The sequence below is a fragment of the Danio aesculapii genome, chromosome 8 (assembly GCF_903798145.1).
Source record: "Danio aesculapii chromosome 8, fDanAes4.1, whole genome shotgun sequence".
Taxonomy (NCBI): Eukaryota; Metazoa; Chordata; class Actinopteri; order Cypriniformes; family Danionidae; genus Danio; species Danio aesculapii.
In genome coordinates, this window is record NC_079442.1 from 5,069,969 (window position 1) to 5,097,153 (window position 27,185).

General features: G+C 37.6%; 1 protein-coding gene across 2 annotated transcripts; it reads left to right on the forward strand.

The window, feature by feature from the left end:
- Positions 1 to 1,860: 1,860 nt before the first annotated feature.
- gkap1 (G kinase anchoring protein 1) lies at positions 1,861 to 26,843 on the forward strand. Of its 2 annotated transcripts, none has more exons than XM_056463055.1 (12): positions 1,861 to 1,968; positions 5,822 to 6,059; positions 9,749 to 9,907; positions 9,992 to 10,069; positions 14,232 to 14,355; positions 16,511 to 16,539; positions 17,745 to 17,888; positions 17,977 to 18,063; positions 19,359 to 19,422; positions 22,080 to 22,150; positions 22,269 to 22,346; positions 26,498 to 26,843. In XM_056463055.1, the coding sequence occupies exons 2-12, from the start codon at positions 5,829 to 5,831 to the stop codon at positions 26,537 to 26,539; spliced, it is 1,107 nt and encodes a 368-aa protein (XP_056319030.1). In that variant the 5' UTR covers positions 1,861 to 1,968; positions 5,822 to 5,828; the 3' UTR covers positions 26,540 to 26,843. The 2 variants fall into 2 exon arrangements, with proteins under 2 accessions (XP_056319030.1, XP_056319031.1); XM_056463056.1 differs by having other exon boundaries at positions 1,891 to 1,947.
- Positions 26,844 to 27,185: the final 342 nt, after the last annotated feature.

Here is a 27,185-nt window from a genome sequence, read left to right on the forward strand (position 1 = left end):
TTTACCGTTCCTGGGTGGCTCACCAATGTATTTGATCAGGGGTTCGCAAACTTCATCAAGAACCACCTCAGAAAATAAATGATCTCTCCAATATCACCATAATGACGAGGCAGATTAATTGACATATTTGTATATCTATTTGTATATCTTTGAAATCTAAACATTAGTTTATTTTAAAATAAATAATTTGGAATTACATATTTAAATTAGAAAATAGATCTGCTTACTGCGCGTCCTTTACAGTACATGTGTCAGAAAAGTGAGTGATTATATGCAGAAATACACTGCTTGACCAATTCAATTATCCATTACGTGCAAAATTTCCGTGATTTGAGAACTCATCTTAAGTGGACCGTGGAGTTTGTGCTAACCACACATGGAGACTAACTTTAATTAGGCTATATTCTAGCTCCAAGCTTTAAGCATGGCAAAGTTCTGTTTTGTGTCCCACAACATTTGAATCACATTCAGATAAATTAGCCTAAATCTGATGTAACAGATTAAACGAAAGCCAAACACGCTTTAGACAACGCGGTGGTGCAGTAGGTAGTGCTGTCGCCTCACAGCAAGAAGGTCGCTGGTTCGAGTCTCGGCTGGGTCAGTTGGCGTTTCTGTGTGGGCTTTGAATGTTCTTGGGTTTCCTCCGGGTCCTCGGGTTTTCCCCTCAGTCCAAAGACATGTGCTATAGGTGACTTGAATTAGCTAAATTGGCCGTAGTGTATGTGTGTGGATGTTTCCCAGTGATGGGTTGCAGCTGGAAGGGCATCCACTGCATAAAACATATGCTGGATAAGTAGGCGGTTCATTCTGCTGTGGCAACCTCAGATTAATAAAGGGACTAAGCCAAAAAGAAAATGAATGAATTAATGAATAAATGTATCATGTATACAGAAATCTGCATACAGGCTTCATAGCTTAAAAATGACAGTAAGTGTTCATGGTAATGTTTGCAGCCTCTTTAATGCTTGAGTCCATTTCTATTTGTAGTTGTGAAGGAAGCGGATGTGTTCTCTAGATGTTCATATGTTTAGCTAGGTGTCTGGTGCAGGGTGGTTTAAGCGATGAGTGTCTCTGGTCATCTGGAACACTAGGATCTATCCCTCATCTTTAGGTAAACTCACATCAATCCACTCATTGTTTTCCTGCACATAATCTATTGAATCAGTTACTAAAACATCCTCAACTGGGCTATCCCACCTGGATTTTAGTAGTAACAGGGGAGACTCTGGCTCAGTGGTTAGTACTGTCGCCTCACAACAAGAAGGTTGCTGGTTCGAATCTCAGCTGGCATTTCTGTGTGGAATTTGCATGTTCTCCCCGTGTTGGCGTGAGTTTCCTCCAGGTGCTCCGGTTTCCCCCACTGTCCAAATACATGCGCTATAGGGGAATTGAATAGACTACACTACCATAGTGTATGAGTGAATGTGAGAGCGTATGGATGTTTCCCAGTAACCTGCTGGATAGTTGGTTGTTCATTCCACTGTGGTGACTCCAGATTAATAAAGGGACTGAGCCGAAAAGAAAATAAACGAATGAATAATACTAATTGTTTACAAAAAACACAGTGGAAAATGCGCCTCAAGATTATTAACGTTGTCACGTGGTATGTGTTGCATTTCTCATCTTTAATTACGACCGCAGTCGTATGGAGTCGTACTGATTTATTATTCGTAACATCATTTATTTTGCCACAAGTGCTAACACCATGTATGTAAGGTATTCACAGAACAATTCATTCATTTTTAGGAAACATTTAGTGACAAACAAATACTTTTCTTCAGTTTTTTCTGAGCCACAGAGCGCCACCTGGAGGGAGTCAGTCTAAATTGACTCAAGTTTCAGTTACTGACAACATTTCCACCCAATAATAACCACTGAAGCTTTTATGTCCATTCAGGCCGCCATACTCACGTCTGTGTAGCAGTTTCCACTTGCACGAAGCCGAAGGTACCGACAAGTCCTAACCAGGTGAAAGTTTGCTTAGTTAATTATAACAGCGCCTTTTACTTATAATCCATACGCGTTTGCAAAAGACGCGTTTAAAAGGAAGAAACCCGCTGAGGCAATATTACTGTGAACAGGGCGCCTTTGTTACTTGTTTTCAACACTAGCGAGCTAAAAAAAAGTCTAAGCTAGCGACATTTTTGGTAGCGAGTGGTATAATGACTAAAAACCACAGGATATCAGCCTTATTTAAACGTATATTGCATAACGACGAGAAACGTTAACGTTACATCTAAAGCGGTTGTTCAGCGAGCACTACATTCACCACTCGATTATGTACTACATCTTCTAATTGTCAAGTGGTTTGCGCTTATTCAGAGAACAATGCTCATTAAACCTGGTTTTATTTGCTTATTTAAGTCTAGCATGCTAACATATTCAAACGTCATCCGCAAAGTTGTTATGATAGATGTACGTTAGCACTGATTTTTGAATGCTATTACTTGCTAACGTTAGTCCTAGAGACGCCACTCATTATTTTCATACAGTTAACTAATGATAATTATAATGGGTATATTGTAAATATAGTATATAAATGCATTTTTAGCGCTTCGATGTCTTATTAAAGGTCTGTGTAACGTTAAAATGCACGTTTTTTTTGTGATATTCTGCAACGTCAGGTTTGGTTTGGTTGCCTGTTGGATCGGAATCGGTCTCCCCTCCCTGAAAAAAACATGTTCTGATGAAGCTACAATCTAATAAGTTACCAAAATGTATGACATCAGGATAAATTTAGGTTATTTGTGACCTTTTAAACCTGCATTTGTTTATTTATTTCTAAATCAATTTGCACCATTAATTAGATTTGTGTACTTTTAATTTTGTATTAGAAATTTGCTGTTATACTTTTAAAGGTGCCATGACACTTAAATAGGTTTTTTTTTTAGATGTTAATGTCAGTATTGTTAGTTTTAAAGACATCTATAAGCTAATGTGCTCCAACCCTACTGAAAAAAACAGCCTAGGCTGGATGGCTGGTTTTTGCTGGTCGACCAGGCTGGTTTTAGAGGGGTTTTGGCCACTTCCAGGCTGGTTTCCAGCCATTTCCAGCCTGGTCTTAGCTGGTCAGGCTGGGAGATGACCAGCTTAGCCAAGCTAGGAGCCCAGCCAAAACCAGCTATGTCCAGCTTAAATCAGGCTGGTCAAGCTGGTTTTAGCTGGTCATTTTCCAGCCTGACTAGCCAAGACCAGGCTGTAAATTGCTGGAAACTAGCCTGGAGGTGGCCAAAACCCCTCTAAAACCAGCCTGGTCAACCAGCTAAAACCAGGCTGGTTTAAGCAGTTTTTTTTTTAGTAGGGAAATCAGTGACAAAATTAGCATTTAGAAGATATCAATTTTATTTAAACTTCTGCCTACGGATGCAACGATTATAAATTTTGGTTGTACGATTATAGTTTGTGGAATAATCATGGTTATCATGATTATTATGCATTCGTTCATTTCAAAACCCTACTAGTTTAGAAAATTACTTGAAAACACCTTATTTTAAAGTGTTATTGCTGCTCAGTAACCATTTATTACAGCACAAAATGATATTTAAACAAACAATAGTCCATTTGTCTTTGGACTTAAAAAATAAGTAAAAAAAAGTTTTTGACATTTAAACAATAATAGTTTAACACTGAAAATAAATGACAGAGCAATAAATAAATGTAAAAATAAGAATAAATAAAAAACATTGTATTTGTCGAACATAAATCTATTGTAAGTATTTCTTCTAAAGAGAACAAATGTAGTGAAAGGCTGCTGAACCTCTGTCTGTAAGGCACTTTTGATCAACTATATTACAAAAATGTTTAGTATTTTCATTTTGGATTTTTTTAAACTTCTTGGACGCGAGTAGAAATGTTTATTCCACACAAAATATGAAGCTGAGCGGTCTGTTCTTGTCACATGACTCATTCTGGAAAGTTTAGACGTTTTAACTAGCTGCAACTGGAAAGTCAGAGCGCATTGCACCCGCTCGTGCGCAGTGTGCACATTGCTCTGAATATGCACTCCAGAAGCTGTGCACCTTCATTGGAAATAAACTCTCCGTGTACAAGTTCAAAACTTTTAAACCAGCGCAGAGTTGGCATAACTTTCTTTAGTTTTGTTCTGTGCAGAAACGCGGAGTTGAGAAGCTTTTATGAATGATTAATTAACCGTGACGAATTAAAGCGTGGTTAATAGTAGTGGTGTAACTGATCACAGTCCGATTTATACAAAAATATTACAGCAAAAACCATTGGTTTAACAAACAGAACTTAAAATTTGTAATTTTATTTATTTTTTTAATTATTTTTTTTAATTGCATTTTTAAAAATTAGTCGTATGTACACAGTACTGAGTAGAACATACTACTAGAGTATACAGTATTTTAAGGAAAAAAATAGAAAAGAAAAATAAATAAAAATTATAAGATGGAAAAATAAATAAAATTAAAAACAGCAGTTTGGTCTTATTCAAAACAATATTACAATATTGTGGTGTGTACAATTAAGGATACATAATAGAATTATAATCAATCCCAAGACAGTTCAAAGGAATTTTTTGAAATGGCTTGGATTTTTCTTTTAATATGTCCAATTTTTTCCATCAATATGGTTTCTTTAATCAGGATTATCCAGTCCTTGACAAGAAGGGGTTCTGTCCCGACCCATTTATTCATAATTATTTTCCTCCCCAGCATCAGTAGAGATTTGAAGACTGTTTGTTCCAAAAAAGAGGAGGGCAGAATACCTAGTAAGCACATTAATGGGGACGCTGTAACCTTCTGTTTATGTATTATGGACAGTTAGTCACAAATGTCATTCCAAAAATCTGCAATCAATAGACATTCCCACAGACGATGAAAAAACGTGCCGATACTATTATTGCATTTTGGACATTGAGGTGAAACAGTGTTAACCTGTAGTTTTAATAAAAAATCAAGAATGACCCAGCTGAAAAAAAGGAGCATATTCAATATGAAAAATGATGTTTGCTACTGTTGCTGATAATACTAAATATAGAAATCCTACATCTTGTCCAACATATCATATTTATTTTGAATGAATGATTCAACAATTCACACATAAAACATGTTTCATTATAGATGGATCATTTTTGAAAACCTATTCAGTGACCTCATTTTGATGGTTGTTTGTCGCCTCCTGTTGGTTACAGTATGTAATTGCTACAACATTCACCAGCGTCAAGTTCCATTAAACAGTGATTTTAATCTTTACCATAATCATCAGTGTTTATATCTGAACTATAAACCGTTCTCCCAGTTCTTCTGTGTTATTTAATTGTTTGTAACGAACTGAAATAGCGTAAAATCTGAATCTCTCTTGATCGAACGCAGTTTTGAATGCAGCACTTCGATGGATTAATAAACATATGCAAATCATTATTATCATTTATCGTTCATTTTACTCGGGTTTGAATTGAGATCACGATTTTTTAATGTTTAACTGTGCAGCTTTACACTGAATGCATTAATGCAGGCTAAACAAACAGTGACAGAAAACACCTTTAAATAATAGCCCAAGAAAGCATTTAGGTAGGTTCCACCACAACTTTTTCAGTTATTATATTTACAGAGAAGCCCAAATGCTTTCATAGACACGGTTTAAATGACGCGGGAGGTGATCTCTCTGCATTTGTTTTAAATGTTGGATTAACCTACATGTTCAAAAAAGTTCTTCATCTACATGTCACGTGCATTCCAAACCGTGGGTTGTGATCCGTTACACCCCTAGTTAATAATGAAACCGGTTATTCGTTGCATCCCTACTTTATTTCTCGTCAAGTGAATGTGGCATTGACTGGTGTTGATGGTGTGATTGGCAGGTCCAGGATGGCATCAGCAGTGATCTCCGTGCCCACCACCGCCTCACGCTTTGCCCTGCTGCAGGTTGACTCTGATTCGGACTCAGATTCAGATGTAGGAAAGCCGAAGGCGGCGGGTCGAGGAGCAGGGAAGCCCCGCTCTGGGAAATCTCCTAGCGGGAAGAACAGCCAAAATAACGAGAAAAAGAAGGAAAAGAGGAGACGAAAGAAGGAACAGCAGCAGAGTGAAGCTAATGAGGTGACAGAAAACAAATGTATCTATCTATCTATCTATCTATCTATCTATCTATCTATCTATCTATCTGTCTGTCTGTCTGTCTATCTCTCTGTCGTTTTGTCTGTCTGTCTGTCTGTCGTTCTGTCTGTCTGTCTGTCGTTCTGTCATTCTGTCTGTCTGTCGTTCTGTCTATCTGTCTGTCGTTCTGTCTATATCTATCGGTCTGTCTGTCTGTCTGTCTTATCTGTCTGTCGTTCTATCTATATCTGTCTGTCTGTCGTTCTGTCTATCTGTTTGTCGTTCTGTCTATATCTATCGGTCTGTCGTTCTGTCTATCTGTCTGTTGTTCTGTCTATCTATCTATCTGTCTGTCTGTCTTATCTGTCTGTCGTTCTATCTATATCTGTCTGTCTGTTGTTCTGTCTATCTGTCTGTCGTTCTATCTATATCTGTCGTTCTGTCTATCTGTCTGTCGTTCTGTCTATCTGTCTGTCGTTCTGTCTATATCTGTCTGTCTGTCATTCTGTCTGTCTGTCTGTCGTTCTGTCTATCTGTCTGTCAGTCTGTCTATCTGTCTGTCTGTCGTTCTGTCTATCTGTCTGTCGTTCTGTCTATATCTATCTGTCTGTTGTTCTGTCTGTCTGTCTTATTTGTCTGTCGTTCTGTCTGTCGTTCTGTCTATCTGTCTGTTGTTCTATCTGTCTGTCTGTCTGTCTTTGTCTGTCGTTCTATCTGTCTGTCGTTCTGTCTATATCTATCGGTCTGTCGTTCTGTCTGTCTGTCGATCTGTCTGTCGTTCTGTCTATGTCTGTCTGTCTGTCTGTCTGTCTGTCTGTCTGTCTGTCTGTCTGTCGTTCTGTCTATATTTATCTGTCTGTCTGCCTGTCTGTCTGTCTAAGTCTAACTATAAGCTATACTGTATTAGTTCATACAGCATAAATCAGAGCAAAACATAAAGAATTTCTCAAATACTATCTTTATGAATGTGAATCGGGGGTCAAGCTTCTATTCTGTACCAGTACAAGCATTGTATAACCTGACTGGCAAGTATTTTAGTCTGGTGAGCTTTCCTGATCACTGGTCTAGATAGTCAGATTTTTATACCTAACTTTCTCTGTCATTCTTAAAGTCCCCATGAAATTAAAACTAACTCTATTAATTTTATTTGCTCACTTTGCTAGTTTTGTGGTCAACAATTCATCGAATCAGCATATGGATTTCAGTGCCTAATTTCGGTTCTACTGTGACAAGAACGTAAGCAGCATCAAGGGGTACATCAAGGGCACACATAACTAATATAAGGTGTTTTCATGGGATTTTTCTAAACTAGTAGTGTTTTGAATTTAATGAATGTGTAATGATTGTTATAACCGTGATTTATTACTCAGACTATAATCGTACAACCAAAATCTATAATCGTTGCATCCCTTGTGGGACAGTACGCGTGTATGTCAAACATTTTGATCAATTACATTTGTTTGGGTTGGTTACATATTTAAAAAAACAAAACAAAAAAACAATGGCATGTGATGCCATTTGACAGTAAGGGTAAATGAGTCGCAGCAGTTGTTTTCCATTCACATTAGATCACATTTTTTAAATAATCAGTCCAGGAGGTGGCACTGATCAACATTAGTATTATACAATAGATTAAAGCAAGTAAAATAGATTATCTGATAGTTTCAAAGCTGTCCAAATGTGACTCTTTATACGCATAAAGCTGCCTATTGAAAGTTCCAAGCATCCTTATTACACATACACGCAAAGCATAATGGGTAATTTTGCGTTTTATTTACCTTATTCTCTGCATACGAGTGGGTGCAGCCATTTGAATCATTTTGGCTCGAAACTTTCAGTCTCATTCACTTCCATTGATTTTTAGTCGTTAAAAACAGCTCGTTTTGCTGCTTGGTGTTGCAAACTGATATTTTCTTATTCTATTATTCTACTTTGTCTGTGTTGTCATGCAAACACTTGTTTGTAGAGTAAGTAGTGTGACCGTTTTCTGCAGTTTATAATTGCTAGTCATTTCTCCCAGAGGCAGCTGAATTGTAAGTTCTAAAACAATCGCAAAAACGAGCGCACTTCCGCATTGAAGAATTAGGTCAATAAAAAAGGTCTATTCACCTTATTCTCCGCGTACGAGTGGGCGCAGCCATTTGAATCATTTTGGCTCGAAACTTCCGGTCTCATTCACTTCCATTCATTTTTAGATATTAAAAACAGCTCGTTTTGCTGCTTGGTGTTGCAAACTGATATTTTCGTATTCTATTATTCTACTTTGTCTGTATTGTCATGCAAACACTTGTTTGTAGAGTAAGTAGTTTGACCGTTTTTTTTGCCGTTTATTATTCCCATTTCTCCCATAGGCAACTGAATCAGAAGTTATAAAACAATCGCAAAAATGCTCGCACTTCCGCATTGAAGAATAAGGTCAATAGAATACACAAGACGTGTAACTCGTATGGTTTTAAATGGGAAAAAGTGTAACTGTCAATTTGGTGGATGAAGCTTCGCCTTCTAGCACAGGAGCCAATCAGAGATCACTATAGACTGAGGATTCTCCAGGGGGAGGGGCTCACACCAAACATAAGTTTCTGCAGATTTTGTGTGATTCGAATAGTTGGATATGAAACTAAAGAGAGAGTTGTTGTTTAACTGTATTGTTGATTCAGAAAATAAAATTTAATCATAAGCTTGGCGATTTTGGAGAATTTGACGTTTTCGTTTTGACAGATATACTGCTCGAGAGACGTTTCATAGATGACCGCCGAGTGAAATGACTTGGACCCAATCCCAATTCCACCCCTTTGCCCTTCCCTTTACCCAATTCTCTTTAACTTGAAGGTGTAGGGCTAAGGGGAAGGGCTAGATAGCTCTTGAAACTGAGATTTGTTTTAGGACCACACTCGAAACCAAGGGGTAAAAAAAAAAATTCTAAGAATACACCAGCTACAACAGCAGCATGGCTGCACATGGAAGTAAGCAGATGCAAAATTAAATATCTTTTTGGCATTATTATTAATTTTTACAGCAAACAAGCACGTGTGTTAATACATTCATAACTGCGTTCGTGTTTTACCGTCATGCTTTTGAAAAAAAAAAACCGCTAACATAAAACCTGCTAAATTTGGCCATCTATAATCCTTAATAATAACACCTGTATAGTAGTTCATACTTTCACATCTGTCACTCGATGACGCTGGAATACCCTGTCAGAAAAGTCTAGTGGCTGTAAATGAGCTTTTTACAGTGTCTGCTATAATGTTAATGTGGTTTACATAGAGGAATATGGCCACGGTGTAAATGTACAGTACAGTTACAATCTTATTGCCACATTATATGGTAATGATAACATGATATCGTTGCCTTCTGTGATTTCCTGAAGATAAATACCAAAATATAATGCAACTGGAATAACTACAGCAGTCAAGATCGTCAATCTCATTTAAAGCAAGAGATCGTGATGACATATGATGACGTGTGCAGGTGTTGTAGTGCTGTCCCATCTCTTAGGGGTAAATTTTGAAGCCCTTGCCCTTAACACTCCATTTCAAGGGCCAAGGGGTAGGGGTACAAAAATAGAATTGATTGGGCCTTGATTTCAAACATCCTCAGGAACGGGAGGGTTGTGGGTTACACTGAAGTCACTTTGGATAAAACTTCAACTAAATCCTTGCTTATGCTGCTTTTGTCTTTCTTCATTGCAGCTCAGGAGTCTTGCTTTTAAGAAGATCCCTCAGAAGTCGACAGCGCCTCCTTCACTCACGCTGCAGGATTTAGCGAATGATCTGATCAATCCGGCAAATGTCCAGCAAGGCTCCAAACCGCAGGAGAACTGGCAGGAGTGGAAGCAGAGAGATGAACAGGTAAAATGCTCACAGTTTGTCATTATTGTGGCCCATTTCTCTCCATGCTTTATGCAGTCGTGTTCATGTTTGTGTTCGTCACAGCTGACCAGTGACCTGTATGAGGCGGATTTGGAGAAGGCCTTGATGCTCAGTAAATTGGAGTTTGAGGAACATAAAAAGGTACGTTGGCATAGCAAGGACTGCTTATAAAAACGTACTGATATATTTCTGATACATTTGTGTATACAGATCATTTATTCATTTATTATTATATATTTTTTGTGTATACGTATGCAATAGTCTCTCGTTAATTGCAGGAGTTACGTTCTAAAATTAGCCCGCAATAGGTGTAATCTGTGTAGTTGTCTGCTTTATATTTTGCAAATATTATAGATGTTTTAAGGCTGTAAAACCCCTCACTACACTATTTTCTCAGACAGGCATAACCATTTTCACACCTTTCTCTCTTGTTTAAGCATTCACGCAACTTCTACCTTCCTTTAGCATGTCCAGAACTTTGTGTGATGGTTAGCATCTTCCTCAGCCTTTTAGGTGCTGCTGCAGGTACCTTTGAGTGTGCAGAAAATTTCGTCAACATTGTTGGGGAGAAAACTTGCAAACATACAGTACAGCACTTCAGAGTGACACTGCTAGCAATCGAAGATTTATGTCAATTTGGCAAGATAAACGCATTCTCTACTATACAGGAGACACAGTATGGAGGAAATTGATTGTGTTCACAATGCGCTAATCAGGACACAGAACACAATGAGCTGTAAAAAAAGCATGTCAAATTGAACAAAAAATATCTGCGAGGCTGCAAAAGGTGTAACTGGGTGTTGGACACTAAATGTCTTTGCACACTGAAGTCCAAACATTTTGTATGCGTTTTATTCGTTCATTCATTCATTTTCAACCGCTTTTCCGGGGCTGGGTTGCAGGGGCAGCAGCCTTAGGAGGGAACCCTAGACACTTCCTCCAGCTCCTCCGGGGGGAATCCCGAGGCATTCTCAGGTCAGCCGAGAGACATAGTCCCTACAGCGTGTCCTGGGTCTTCCCCGAGGCCGCCTCCTGGTGGAACATACCTGGAACCTAAGTAGGCGTCCAGGAGGCATCCGAAACAGAGTGGCCTGTGCCACCTCAGCTGACTTCTCTCTGTGGAGGAGCAGCGGCTCTACTCCGAGCTCCTCCCGGGTGACAGAGCTCCTCACCCTATCTATAAGGGTGCATCCTGCCACCCTGCGAAGGAAACTCATTTTGGCCTCTTGTATCCGAGATCTTGACCTTTCGGTCATGACCCATAGCACATGACCATAGGTGAGAGTAGGAACATAGATTGACTGGTAAATCCAGAGCTTTGCCTTTCAGCTCAGCTCCTTTACCACAATGGCTGCATTACTGCTGCCACTGCACCAATCCCTCTGTCAATCGCAGGTTTCATCCTTCCTTCACTCAGGAACACAACCCCAAGATACTCCTCCACCTGGGGTAAGAACTTTCCTCCAACCTGGAGATGGCATACTAATTTTTTTCCGGTGGAGCACCATGGCCACGCATCACTCTCTGCAGCAAACCGCCCCAGTGCATGCTGAAGGTCCATGTTCGTTGAAGCCAACAGAACAACATTGTCTGCGAATAACAGAGATGAGATCCTGTGGTCCCTGAACCGGACCCCCTCCAGCCCCAGGCTGCACTTTGAAATTCTGTCCATAAAAATTATGAACAGAATTGGTGAATCCAGCTGGAGTCCAACATGCACTGGAAACAAGTCTGACTGATTGCCGGCAATGCCAACCAGATTCCTACTCTGTTCATACAGGAACGAGACGGCCCTTAACAGAGCGCCTCTGACCCCATACTCCCAGAGCACGTAAACAAACCTTGCACACTGAGTCTGATGTGCATTAATCAATCCATCATGAAAAAACACAAAATAATTCAGTTTAAGCAGTGATACTTTGTTCTCCTCTCTTCTCCAAAGTAGAAAAAAAAGAGGAATAGGCTGCATACTGTGTTCATCCAATAGTTTATTTCAGGAAATCAGTGGAATTTTGAAACATTGCTTGTGATGTTTCACACACGTAAACAAATCCTGAACAGAGACTGCAGTACCTATACACCATGAGGGATTCAAACAATAACAGTGGTCCTAAAGTGTTTCCTCTTACATTTTTCATAGCTTCTGAGAATCCAAAAAGGTCCATATATTGTTAATGTTATGATAGCTGTTTTAACATAGAGTTATGATTATATTGCATCTTGTGACAGTTATGAATTAGTCTGACAACGAGCAGGAGATGTTCATGGTCCAGTGAAGTCACCACATTGAAATGGTCTATAGACATTATAATAGATGGTGCGCGTTGACGTGCTACAGAACGAAAGCGGACCATGCTTTCTATTATAATATTGCGCATTATAATGTAGACACACACACCAAACAGCAGTAGAGAAGTGCACCAGTCATTGAATCCAGCATATCGGGGTCCTCTACTGTCCGCCACATTCTGTCTTTAATTTATGCGCTGTGTTTGTCATAAAGTTATCTGTAGCTCAAATGACGGCATTCTGTATTTAGCTTTTCGCTTGTATGGTGGCTCTGAACTAGTAAAACACCTTTCAGTGTTTTGTTTTAGATGCAAAAAATAAAAAAATATAGAATATTTTTTATTTATTTTTATGACGGAAATAAGATTCGGAGGCAGCGTGTCAAATACGATCAACACAACGTGAAGTCTAATTTATTTTTTAACGCGCAGAAATACGGCCAAAAACTTCAGATATAGTGTGCATTGACACTAAATCTAGTTGGGGTAAAAAAAATGAGAGCGCTTAATAGTTTGAGTATGAATTTAAACTTAATATTTGTTTATTTTATATTCTATATTCTATTCTAAGTTTTTTAAATACAGTTTGTCACAGTATCAAGTGTTTTCATATGTTGTGATTTTAAAGTTGGGTTTTTTTTAGATTTAAAAACTAATAAAGCTAAAACTTTGGTGTCGTGTCAAAATGATTTTAGTGTCTTAAAACAGGACATTTTTGGTTGTCATTTAAAAAAAAAAAAAAAAAAAAAAACAGCTCTAAATGACTTTTTTTTTTTTTTTTTTTTTTTTATTAATTAATTAATTTATTTATTTATTTTTTATTAAATTTGTCAGAAATGACAGCCAGAAATGAGCTCTCAAAGGTTGTGCTTGAATTTGTACTCCTGAAAAGGGGCAGTTTTTAGATGATTGTAAAAAAAAATGATGATAAATTATAATAATTAATGTAAAAATACACCAAACTACTTGAAAGCTTATCTGGAATTTTTTTTATTTTTTTGGTCCTTTGAAAAATTTTATTTACAATTTAGGTCACAGAAGTGGTGTATTTGCATATGTTTAAGTTAGATTATTTGCTGCATACATTGACCCAAATACAGCAGTCAACCCTTTTTAATAACACTTCATCTGATGTTATATAGCCAGACCTTTAGTCTGGCAGAAGCTCAGGACTCCTTTATCAGTGAAACAGAATTGTCTTGACAGGATGATTTGTTTACCGTCTTAACACAGGATTACACTTTTTCAATGGAATGTGTGCACACTCCAAACCAGTGGATGAAGGGATTATTGTTGAAATGACAAATTGATAAACATACATTCAGCAAAGTGGTACCAGGAAAAATGGTAGGATGTTTATCATTAACGTTAAACATCTTATCTAATTTATTAATTAATTAGTTTTTTTTTTTTTAATTGTGTATTTATTTATGAAATGTTCTTGCCATAAAAATAGCCTTTGGTGCTGACATCATCATCATCATCATCATCATCATCTGACTGGTGTAACAGCGCCCTCTTGTGGTTAAACTGGTATAAGTTTTAAAAACCTAATATAAATGCAAGTAATCCTGCAACTCATTCATTTTCTTTTTGGCTTAGTCCCTTTATTAATCTGGGGTTGCCACAGCGGAATGAACCGCCAACTTATCCAGCACATGTTTTACGCAGCGAATGCCCATTTTTGAAACATTCACACACACCCATTCACACACATTCACCACGGACAATTTAGCTTACCCAATTACACCTGAAGTGCATGTTTTTGGACTTGTGGGGGAAACCGGAGAACCCGGAGTAAACCCACGCAAACACGGGAGAAAATGTAAACTCCACACAGAAATGCAAATTGACCCTGCTGGGACTCGAATCAGCGACCTTCTTGCTGTGAGGAGATTGCACTACCCACTGTGCCACCGTGCTGCCCAATTCTGAAACTACTACTAATAATTTAACTGCCGTTTCATTGTCATGTTGCTAGTTTGTTGTTTCATTGTGCAATTTTCTCTTTCAAGGATTCTGACAAAGTTGAGACGGCGTCACCAAAGACGAAGACTGGAGGAAAGAAGGACCGGAAGAAGAACCAGCAGGGGAAGGACAAACGTGTCACCGTGTCTCTGAAAGACTTCCAGCAGGAGGGTGAGGACGCCGTATTAGATGACACTTTATAATAACTGCACACTGTGAATCAATAGTATTATTGGGTAACACAGTTTACACCATTTCACACCATCTCTATTAGCACTATGATCTTATTTTACATCCCTAATCCTACCCACTACCAAAGACCAGCTGCTACCATACTCACTATTAATAAGCAGCTAGTTAGTGGTTTGACCTAAAGTCTTAGTTATTGGCGTTGAATCGTACGTTAAAGTGACCAATTGTTCAGTTTAAAGTATTGCTGAATAACACAGAAATGTTTTATTATTTATTGTTGTTTTATCAATTATTTGCAGTATATTGACGGTTAATTAGCAGCGTTTTAACCCTTGTGTGCTGTTGGGGGTGTTTTCATCCACTCTTGGGTGATTCTAAGGCTTCGTTTGGCCACACATTCCTCTGTGTTTCAGCAAATGGAATGATTTGTGCGGATGAATCTTATTTTAACACACATTTTTGGGAAAATGCTTTGGAATTTACTACCATATACAGTGGGGATAATATATATTTTACACGTCACCATTTTTCTCAGAAAACATATTTATAAAGGTGCTGTTGACTTGAAATTTTCCCCGGATGTCAGTAACAACTAAAGAAATCCATATATGCAAAGAAAACTAAACTAATTAGTTTACAAATTAAGTTATGCCTAATATAGTGAAATGACGCAGGGAAAAAGTATTAACACATGAAAAAAAGTGAGGTGTAGAAAGGGAGTGGAAGCCCAGACAGCAGCTGAAACCTCTCAGTAGTTCTTCAGCAACCCTCTGCCCTTCATCAGTGTAAATGAATATCAGCTGCTTCAGTCTAACATCTACATTAACAGGAGGATGAAGATGAAACCAGGGTGGACATTTCAGCAAGACAATGATCCATAACTCTCAAATGCTTTCAGAGAAAGAAAATCAAGCTGTAGAATGGCCCAGCCAATCACCTGACTTGAGTCCAATAGAGAATACAAAATAAAAATCAGATTTTAAAGACGAGACCCACAGAACCATCAAGATTTCATTCTCCATATGTGAGGCGTCTTTAAACTGCCATCACCAAAAAAGCCTTTTATATAAAGCATTAAATACATTTCAGTAGTTCAGCACTTTCTCCTTGTGTTATTCAATTGTTATTACACATAACTCGTCTTTCAGATTTGTTTGTTTTGTTATTTTTATGTTTGTATTGTTTGGGTTTTTACCAAAATCTGGTTCAATTCCATGTCAACAGCTCCATTAGAACTATTATATATAATAGTTATAATAGTATATTATTATAATATATACTATTATAATAGTATAATAGTATATATAATAGTTTTATATATATATTTTTTATATTAATGTTAAGCACCTTGGGTCTGAGAGTAACGCAATTTCGATTCTCTATATGTCTTGTACATGTGGCTGAATTGACAATAAAGCTGACTTTGACTTTGACTTTGATTATTGAAATAACACGACAATGTGTTCAAAAGTTATTTCCCTCACTGTATATATTAAATTTACTAACCTACATATAGTGTGCAGTTATTATAAAGTGTTATCCTGTATTCAGTTGAAATTATTAGCCCCCCTTAATTATTAGCCCACCTGTTTATTTTCCCCCTCAATTTCGGTTTAATGGAGAGAAGATTTTTCAGCACATTTCTAATCATAATAGTTTTAATAACTCATTTCTAATAACTGATTTACTTTATCTTTGCCATGATGACAGTAAATAATATTTGACTAGATATTTTAAGACACTTATACATTTTAAAGTGACATTTAAAGGCTTAACTAGGTTAATTAGGTTAACTAGGTAGGTTATGGTAATTAGGCAAGTTATTGTATAATGATGGTTTGTTCTGTAGACTAAAAATATAGCTTAAAGAGGCAAATAATTTTTACCTTTAAAATGGTGTTTAAAAATTAAAAACTGCTTATTATAATCGCAATAAAACAAATTAGACTTTAAGAAGAAATTTTTTTTATCAGACATACTGTGAAAATGTCCTTGCTCTGTTAAACATCATTTGGGAAATATTGAAAAAAAAAAATAAATAAATCATAGGGGGGTTTATAATTCTGACTTCAACTGTATATCATCTGAGACCTGAGTGTTTACTGCTGCTCTGACTGACTGCTTTCTGTTGCAGATCAGCTAAAGAACAAGTCTGAGCGAGAGGTGAGTGGATATACAGTCAGAGACTTATAATAATTTCAAACAGGCAATCTAAACCTGCTTTGAGCAGCAGAGAACGTGCCATTATCTGAAGCATGATGGGACTGATGACTGATAAGAACAAATAAATCTGCTCACACTTTGCTATAAGCTTTCATTAGTTCATGTATTTATTAACATAATCTAATAATTACGGATACTTTTGCAGCATTTATTAATGCATTATTAAAGTCCAATTCATGCTTGTTAACATTAGTTAATGCACCGTGAGTTAACTAGATCTACTTTATTTCCATTTAGCTATTGTTAGCAAAGGTGAATATACACTCACCGTCTACTTTATTAGGTACATTAGTACCGGGTTGGACCCCCTTTTGCCTTTTAGAACTGCCTTAATCCTTCAGAATTGCCTTAGTCCTTCATGGCATAGATCCAACAAGGTACCGGAAATATTCCTCAGAGATTTGGGTCTATATTGACATGATGGCATCCCGTAGTTGCCGCAGATTTGTCGGCTGCACATCCATCATGCGAATCTCCAGTTGTGGTGAGCCTGTGTGAATTGTAGCCTCAGTTTCCTGTTCTTAGCTTAAATCCCCTTTCTTCCCCATTCTGATGCTCTGAACTGCAGCAGATCGTCTTGACCATGTTTACATGCCTAAATACATTGAGTTGCTGCCGTGTGATTGGCTGATTAGAAATTTGCATTAACGAGCAGTTGGACAGGTGTACCTAATAAAGTGGCCGGTGAGTGTATATGCTGTATATATGTTCTGTTTAGCTTTAGTTTTTTATTTTGGATTTGGTAAATGTTCTACCTAAACATGCTTTATTTAATTTGGTTGACAGATCAACATTTGGATCTATGGTTAACTGTTTTTATTTAATTATTTTTAACAGGTTTACTAACAATGCAAGCATGGAATGTAATGGTTGCCAGATTTTCTTTCTTTTTTTAACAGTCTTTGATCACACTTTATTTTAATGCACAATTAATGCCATTGACAAACCATTAAGTAAAACTTTTAGCTCAATTAACTACTGATTAGCTGCTAATTAATAGTTTGTAAGGTGGTAGTTGAATGTAAAATAACATCATAGTTAATAAGTGCGGATAAAGAGTTAAAATCTTAATAATAGGCAGGTAATAAGCTAGTAGTTAATGGTGTGAATTGTTGCTTAAAGTGTTACCCTGCTGTTTTCCATAGCCTGTAAATCCAGCGCTCCGTGATGACAAGTTTTTTAACAAGCTAGAAGATGATGTAAGTAAAATCGTCCAGCGCGACAAACGCAGAGAGCAGTACAGCAACAGCGCCGGGCAGGAGGTCAACACGTCCTCAGAGCACGAGCAGGTCCGGCTTTCTGACCTTACATTATAATGTGATCTCAAAAGTGTAGAATGCAACTAAATATAACACCAAAACTGTTTTCAACTTCCAGGATGTGAGAACTGAGCAGCTGAAATACGAACTGGAAAAGAAAGACCAGGAAATCGCAAAGTTGAAAAAGACAATTTCACAATGGGAGGTAAGATAAAATGAGAAATGCTGCAGCAGCAGTAGTAAAGACAGTAATAATACTAGATAATGGAATAATACTACTAAAGAAAGAAATCATTTTCATTGATTTTAACTTTTGTTAAAAGTGCAAAAAGTGCAAACACGGTGTGCATGATATACTTTAAGAAGGTACAACGTCAGGTCTAACACTGTTCTGACTAAATGTACATTTCATAGTGAATTACACTTGTGCTTAATCAATTTTAAACAACCCCAAACCAGAAAATATTGTTTACCCAAATTTACTTTGACCTCTATCTCATTGCATGATGATCAACAGTGAAAATTTCAGATTGTACCTCTTCCCAACAGAGAACACCCCCAACAATCTAGATTGCATGATTATATAGTGTCATGGCTTTGCAATCAAAAAATGTGGTTATAATGGAAGTCAATAGCCGCATTTCCACTATCGGGCCAGTGCGAGCCAGGGCTTTAATCGGGCCAGCCCGGGCCAATAGCCCGGGAGGTTGAGAAATGAGGCCGAAATCATGTCGCGTTTCCACTGTCGGGCTAGTTGCTCGCAGCGCGTCACGCAAACACCGCCCCTAGAACGTCCCCCGAATCAAACGTCACACAACCCGCCCACTTCAGCGGGAACAAAAAACTCAAATTATAACCACAAACACAACCTGGCATCACTACAGAGCTGGAAGATGGAGAACACCGAAGCGATTGCTTTTTTACTGTTTGTGGTCTGTTGGTGTAAGGCCAGACAGCGATCCCTGGATAAGGACATTCGAGTTCGGCGGCATTTACTTCGAACACAGATATCCTTTTTTTCTTTTTCTTAGTGAGTTGATCAAGCGCGATAGCAAAACAAATGTAAGGGAAGAAAGCATCTTGTCACCTCTTTACCTGACAGGAAAACTCCGCCTTTGTACGTAACCCCGCCCCGAAGCCCCAGTTGGCCCTCCTTGGCCCAAGGTATTCGGCGGGCCGAAAAAGGCCGGACGCTGGCCCCAAGAAAGCCCCGTTTTGGCCCGATTACGCCCCGGAAGTGATAGTGGAAACGCGACTGGCCTTGGCTCACCCTGACTCGCTCGCTTTAGGCACGATAGTGGAAACGCGGCTATTGGGGCAAAAGCAGCCACCAACATAATGAAAGGATAGTCAGTTTGTACAGTGCACAAGAGCTAATGTTAAACTTTCTTACAGGAGAAATGTGCTAAATTAACCTCTCAAAAGACTTCAGTCCGATGAATCAAGGAATCTTTTATTTATTATTTTTTTTATTGATTTTTATTGGGGTTTTTTTTTCAGGAAAGATACAAGGAAGTCAAGGCCAGAAATTCTCAGCTATTAAAAATGCTTCAGCAAGGAGAAAGTAAGTCCAAAATTATTAATGTTATAAGCAGGGCTTGACATTAACTTTTTTGATCACCAGGCACAGCGGCTAGTAGTTTTCCAATATTACTAGCCACTCTGCATTTTCACTAGCCACAATTTTGTTGTTGGGAAAATATTTTTAAATGCATAAATATGACTTTGACATGCTAAAATACTTGATTAAGATTTTGTGTTATGTCCACATGACTCCTCATTTATTTCACCATTGTGTGTCGAGTATGAGCAAATGGGTCATGGTTTCATAGTGTTATATTGTAATTAGTTTTTATTTCACTGGACTATTCAGAGCTCATAATGAAGGATTTACCAAATTTATCTCTGACCACACCAAACAATAATCATTTCTTAGCCACAAATTTTAAATGTCAAAACAAGCTAAATATAGCTGTATACGATACTTTTTTTATTTAACACAACATTTCTTTAAAAACAAAGAAAAACTATTGACTTTTTAAAAATAATTATTGTCATGTATCAAAAATATGCACAGTAATCAGTCCTCGCTAACGGTCTCAGATCACCAGTTAACTACACATAAATGGAGAGTTAAGCTCATATTAAAGCAACGTTATTGTAAAAAAAAAAGGTAATTAAATCATATTAACAAAAATAACCGTAAGCAAAAGAAAGCAGATAAAAATATATACAGTGAGTGATAATGAAAGGAAGATCACACGCATACGGTTAAGGCCAATTAATAATCTGTTTAAAGCGAAAGCAACTGGTGCTGCTTACAAAAAGACAAATCTGGAACTCTTGAAAGCAGGAAGACTGTGGGTGCATGTTCATCACTTTTTGTCTAGCCTATTTGAAAGAAAACAGATTACAGTTGCGTTCCAGGCGCTGTTGCTTCACGCAAGGAAACAGGAGCGCACGTATTGATGTATTTCATCAATAATTTTGCCTATGTTGAAAACTAAAAACTGTTTGTTTTGGTAATCTTTGGATTGGCCGAAATATGCTTAGTCACGCCCCTCCAACCATTAGTTTACTGTGAGTGAAAGTTAAGAGGAAGAGTGTAGAAATAAAGCCCTTACTCAGTATTCAGTTTCACTTTGAAATACATCAACAAACTGGAATAAAAGTTTGAAAATATGCAAAAAAATAAATAAAAAAAATTCAGAAATGAAATTTACTCACTTTTTACTCTGCCTCAAGTGGTTTCAAACCTTTAAATTTCTTTATATTCTGTTGAATACAAAGGATATTCAGAAAAAAAGCTGAACCTGTAACCACTTCCATAGTAGGAAAAGCAAATATTATTGGAAGTCAATGGTTACTGGTTTCCAGCATTCTCCAGAATTTCAACAGAAGAATGATACTCAAAGCTTTGGAACTAGTGAAGAGTGAGTAAATCATGACATTTTTATTTTTAGGTGAACTGTCCCTTTAAATCAGTGTTTCTCAGCTGGTGGGGGAATATTTTCACTGGGGCGCGGAGTGTGTAGTCAAAAAAACAACAAAAGTTTAATTTTTAACTTGTTTTGCTTATACCGGACTTTTATTTTGAAATGCTCGTGCGACAACCGTATCGTTTGACATGTGAAATTTCATTTAATTATAGTAACTAATATGTCAAAGCCAATACAACCCAGACTATGTAAAGTATGGATTTCCATATATTGACGACAAAAAAGGCTTAACCTCAGTGTGTCATATGTAGTGAGGTGCTCTCACAAGAGAGCATGAAACCATCTAAATTAACATGACATTTAGAAACCAAACATCCCGGTTGCAAGGACAAACCAAATTTTCAAAGACGACTCCAATAGCTGAGGGAATGACAAAAGTGCCTAACTCTTCATGTTCAAAACAAGTACAGGCACTCCACGCATCTTGCTGTGTAGCTTAGGCCAAGAAAGCCCACACAATAGCAGAAGAGCAAATAACTGGTGATCATTATAAAAATGGTTATGATTATTTGAATTATTCTACTGTAATTTGCTGGTTTGTTCTGTTCAACAGGATCAGTGTTAATGTTTTATTAACAGTTCAGTTTAGTTCATGGTAACTGAACTTTCGCTTACCCTAACCACTGTTTACAGTATTTGTCGTTTTTACTTTGTAATATTTCTAAATTTGATACATTTTGTTAAATGACAGCAATAAAATATTGTTTATTTGTAAGTCTTAGGGATTTTTCTTATGATTTATCTGTCACTACTTGTGTATGTTAACAAATAAATACAAATTAAATATTATTCCTAAAATTATATTATGGTTCCTAAAAATGTGGGTCGCGGCTTGATGACCATTTAAAAATGTGGGTCCCGTGGCCAGACCAGTTGAGAACCACTAATATAAACCATCTAATTGAATCAAATTTTGAGCACTCTTTTCCTTTTGAGGATATTTACAGCTGATCGCAGTCGTGTTTCCCTGACAAGATGTGCATGAGACTCAATTTAGATTGTTAATCATGTAGCCAAATATTTTGAATTTTTATCCTGTTTTAATGTTAAAAATTGTATCTTATATATTGTATCTAATTCATGTATTCATTTGTGTTGTTTTGAATTGTTCTTGGCATAAAAAGTAGCCTTTGATGCTGACGTGGCACTAAATAAAAACACATCAGCGAAGGTCATCATGCAGCCCTAATTGGTATTGATCTATCTGTCTCTGTGTGTTTAGTGAAGGACAAAGCTGAAATTCTGCTGCAGGTGGAGGAGCTGCTCAACATTAAAGAAGAGTTGTCCTCACAGGTGTCTGTGTGTGTGTGTGTGTGTGTGTGTTTGTCTATACATTCACTCTTTCACTGGATGCAGTAGTTCGAGCATCAATAATCCTGCTGTTTGTCGGTTTTTGTTTGTGTATTTCCAGGTTACACAATTACACACAGCTTTGGAGCAAGAGAGATCGAAAGTGAAGGGCTTACAGTCAGAGCAACCCAAACATCAGGTATGAAATACAACTAACTTGTGAAAAAGTGACCGCGATTGGCTGTTTAATTTCAAGATTACCTCAGTTTAAACAACAACATTTTTAGCAAAACAATCGAAACTTTTTATTTTTAATGCATTTTGCCTGTTTGTTTACACAACAACAGCATTTGTTTATTTTTATTTCAGTTTCTCTCTTCGTTGTTGTGTAAATGTAAAATAATTATTATTTATATTTATTTTATTATTATTATTTTTACACAAGGGAAAATCATTGGCTGCATTGTGTAAACGTAGCCTAAGTTATGTACCGCGGGCATGAGCGCGGCTAGGGGGGTAGTTAGGACTATTCTAAAGCCTCATTCACACTATGATTGACTCGCAGTGGCAAAGTGAGAAGCGACAGTTCATTTCAATAGAGAATGAGCAACCTCCAACTCGAGCAACAGCAATTGTTGGCGACCAGGTGGGCGTGTCAAGTGACATGACAAAGTTGAGAATCCTTCAACTTTATGCAAATGAAGAGTGACTTTCCTGAGCGATAGCCAATAGGAGCACCAGTAGAGCTCATGTGATCCTCTCTATGCTTGCTCAGAGGCTGGTTGTACAAAAGTCGCTGCTAGGGTGAATGAGGCATAAGGGCCCTTGCCATTTTGGGGCCCCCAGAGTTACTATTAAGGGGCCCAATCAAACCTCTCCACCCACTCTTCACTTTAGTCTGCGACCAGACAACCCAACCCCCCCCCCCCCCCTAACTTTTGTCTGTGATATGCCCACATTTTTTAGAGAAAACAGACCATAAACGTGCCAATTTTGTAACTGCATACAGTTCACCAGGAGCACTTGACCTAGGTTACTGAACATTAAATGTCCTTCTGCATATACCATATTTCTTTCAATAAAAAAAACATTAATTATTTAACATGTTTAACTTTTTACACATGTCACATATTTTGGTTATTTGATTTAATTGGATTGTTATACAAGCAGATCAAGCCTAAGCCAAAGTCATAGTTGAATTCCAAACTGTAATCTGTCCAATATCCTGCACAGACACCGTAAATACAATTTACAAGGACAATAATCTTATTTTAATACGATCAAGACTATATTCTGATTGGAGTTTACGATGTAAACAGCGGATTATTATTATTATTTATTTATTTATTTTTTGATTACCTTAAACCAACTAGCCGTAACTGAACTAAACAGAAATCGAATTAAGATGGAGGATGCTGATTTCAGTCACATTATTGAAGCACAGTACAGATATGTAAACACCACAGTCAAACTAATACAGTCATGTAGGATTTTTTGTTGCATTTTGTGACAGGATAGTCTATACACATGGCTGTTTGACACCATTGTCTGCACCTACCGAGTCAGTGAAGGACCACAAACACCTGCATCCTGAAATGTGGAGGTTTTTTTCCCCCCCCATATGGTGTGCGGTACCAAATTCCATTCAAACAACACTCTTTTAGCAGTTCATACTCTCATCCATTATCTCGTTCATGCATGAAATGTTCCCGAATGAAATTGAAAGTACCATACTGCAGTTAAAGTCGACAAATTAAAACAAGAAACACCCAAAATTACATGAAACTGGAGGAAATGTGGACCGCGCAGTGATGCAATGCCTTTAATCGAATTATGTGCTATATCATGTAAAACGGGATCATGAAAGGAACATTCAAAAATCAACTCATGTAAACACCTTAATCATATTATTTTCTTATTCAGATTAAGGCAAATCATTCGATTACTGATGTCTGTAGTGACATTTATTATTATTATTATTATAAGGAGCATTTACATTTAAAATGGATTTTAGTTTTAATATAATGTTTTAATTTAATCCACTATGTTTTAGATTTTGATGTAACATCCTTACTAGATGGGGGAAAAAATCCATCATTTTAAGAGGTTTTAAAATAAGATTTAGCCCTAATTCTAATGCATGCCATATTAAGTAAAAACACTGTAACATTTGTGTATTTACTTGCCTAAACACACCCAAAAAATTGACTTTTGTACTCTAATTTGGTTTTGTTTTGTTTTTGTTCGTTTTTTTTCCCACATATCGATTAAAACAGGGGTGTCAACTCAGCCCTGGATGGCCTCTGTCCTGCTTAGTTTAGCTCTAACCTTTAACACACTTCCCTGAAGTTTCTAGTATACCTAGAAAGAGCTTTATTAGCTGGTTCAGGTGTGTTTAATTGGGGTTGGAACTCAGATATGCAGAGCACCGGCCCTCCAGGAGCGAGTTTCTATACCCCTGGATTATAATAATTATAGAATTCACGTAATAGAAGTCACCAATATATATCAGCAAAACATTATACTGCCAGTTAAATTACTTATACTAGTATTTTTGTGCAGTGATGAGCACTAGTGTTTCATACATTTGTTTTAATGACTTAAGTAGAAACACCACAATTATGAAACTCAGTCATCTCTTTGATCAGATGACCCTATTGAACAGACAACAATATGTTGAAGGAACACCACACATACAAATCTAATATTACAAGTCACATAGAATTAAAAATGGTAAAACTCAGCCGTTTAATCCATTGAGTAAAACTTTGGCTGTGGCGGGGGCACTTTTAGCTTAGCATAGATCATTGAATCTGATTGGACCATTAGCATCACTCAAATGAAAAAAAAAAAAAAAAAAAAAAGTTTTGATTTTTCCCATTTGAAGCTTGACTCTTCTAGTTACGTGATGTATTAAGACTGAGGGAAAACGTAAAGTTGCTATTTCTCTAGGCCGATATGGCTAGAAGGGTGGCTTGGTGGCTTACTGGCTAGTTCTGTTGCCTCGCAGCAAGAAGGTTGCTGGTTCGAGTCCCTGCTGGGTCAGTTGGCGTTTCTGTGTGGAGTTTGCATGTTCTCCTCATGTTTACGTGGGCTTCTTCTGGGTGCTCCGGTTTCCCCCACAGTCCAAACACATGCGCTATAGGTGAATTTGGTAAACCGAATTGGCCGTAGTGTATGTGTGTGAATGCGAGAGTGTATAGTGCTGTGTAGCAGCTGAAAGGGCGTCCGCTGTGTAAAACATATGCTGGATAAGTTGGCAGTTCACTCCGCTGTGGCGACCCCTGATGAATAAAGGGACTAAGCTGGAGGAAAATGAATGAATATGTCTAGGAACTATACTTTCATTTTGGCGTAATAATCAAGGGACATTGCTGCCGAACCACAGCTGCAGCAGGCGTGATATTACATGGCGCCTAAAAATCGGCTTAATGTAATGTGTGTATTTATATAGTGCATTTGTGTATGCCCATACACCCAAAGCGCTTCACAATCATGAGGGGGGGGTCTCTTCACACCACTACCAGTGTGCAGCATCCACTTGGATGATGCGACGACTGCCACAGGATAATGGCGCCAGTGCGCTCACCACACACCAGTTATTGGTGGAGTGAAGAGACGGTGATAAAGCCAATTCGATGGATGGGGGCGATTGAGAGACTTTGGTCAGGACACCAGAGTTACGCCCCTTTTCTTTATACGAGAAGTGCCATGGGAAGTGCCACAGAGAGTCAGGACCTCAGTATTAACGTCTCGTCCGAAAGACGGCGCCCACTCACAGTATAGTGTCCCCTTCACTTTTACTGGGGCATTAGGACTCACGCAGACCACAGGTTGACCGCCCCCTGCTGGCCTCTCTAACACTTCCAACAGCAACCTAGTTATTCCCATGTGGTCTCCCATCCAGGTACTGACCAGGCTCAGCCCTGCTTAGCTTCAGGGAGTAACCGGTCTTGGGCTGCAGGGTGATATAGCTGTGGCTAACTTTCATTAATATAACCATCGAGTCCTACCTTGCTTTCATGCGCGGTGTAATATCAAAAGCTAAAGCACATCTTTAAGAGAATTTTAATAATTGTTAAAATGTTAAAAATTCTATAAAGTGACGATTCTTTAAAAAAGAATCTTATCTATTTTAGCGGTTAACTTCTATCTAACTAACCGCACTACAAGCCAGTATTTGATTATGTATTTGTTTAAAACTGCTTTTGTTCTTGGTGCACTTGCACATAGATTTTCAAATAAGGTGTCTTGAAATGTTGTGATAGTTCTTCTGCCTTTCCAGCAAGAAAAACAAATAGGCAATGACCTGTATTTCAGCTTATTGTTATTATTTTATTTTTTTTACAGGGGAACCGAAAGGGTAAAAAGGCTTCAGAAGGGGATGTATGAAACCGCATGTTAAAGGACAGACAGCTTGAATGTTCCACCTCCTTCATCAAGCTGCTGGAATCTGTAATATCTGTTCAAAACACCACTCACTCACTCCTAATCAAACTACCACAATCATACAAACATTTGGTGTTCTTATTCTTGCTTGTTGCTGCGTAGTTCGGTCCTGAAAACACCAGATGTTTTTTTTTTTTTTGATTTTGGACACTCGTCATTGCTGTACAGTAAATCTGCTGATCTGTGCACCATGACTGAACAGCCACCAATCTTAAGTCCTTTTCAATAAAGATGCTAATCTACTTTTTCCACGTCTGCTGGTTTATGCCTTCCATTCTCGTTAAGCGTCGTTATTGTTAATGTAGTAGTTTGTCCATTTACTCCACTCAGTAAATCTGTAATGATTACTGCTGGAAATGCTTGAACACAGACAAACTGACAGAAATATGATAAAAGGATAATCAGTTCATATACCTTTGTTCAATATTTTAATGGGAACTTATGTTAACTGCTAGCACTGTAAAAATGTTAAAGGGAAAGTTCACCCAAAAGTGAAAATTGTATGAGAAATTGAAAATTGTTTACAGTTTGAGGTTTTTTGTTTGTTTTCTAACAGCATGATATTTTGAAGAATGTTGGAAACTTGTAA

Coding starts and splice junctions, on each gene's coding strand:
- gkap1 (XM_056463055.1), top strand. CDS start 5,829: ATGGCATCAGCAGTGATCTCCGTGCCCACCACCGCCTCACGCTTTGCC. Junction 17,889..17,976: donor CGTCCTCAGAGCACGAGCAG/GTCCGGCTTTCT, acceptor TTCAACTTCCAG/GATGTGAGAACTGAGCAGCT. Junction 18,064..19,358: donor AGACAATTTCACAATGGGAG/GTAAGATAAAAT, acceptor TTTTTTTTTCAG/GAAAGATACAAGGAAGTCAA.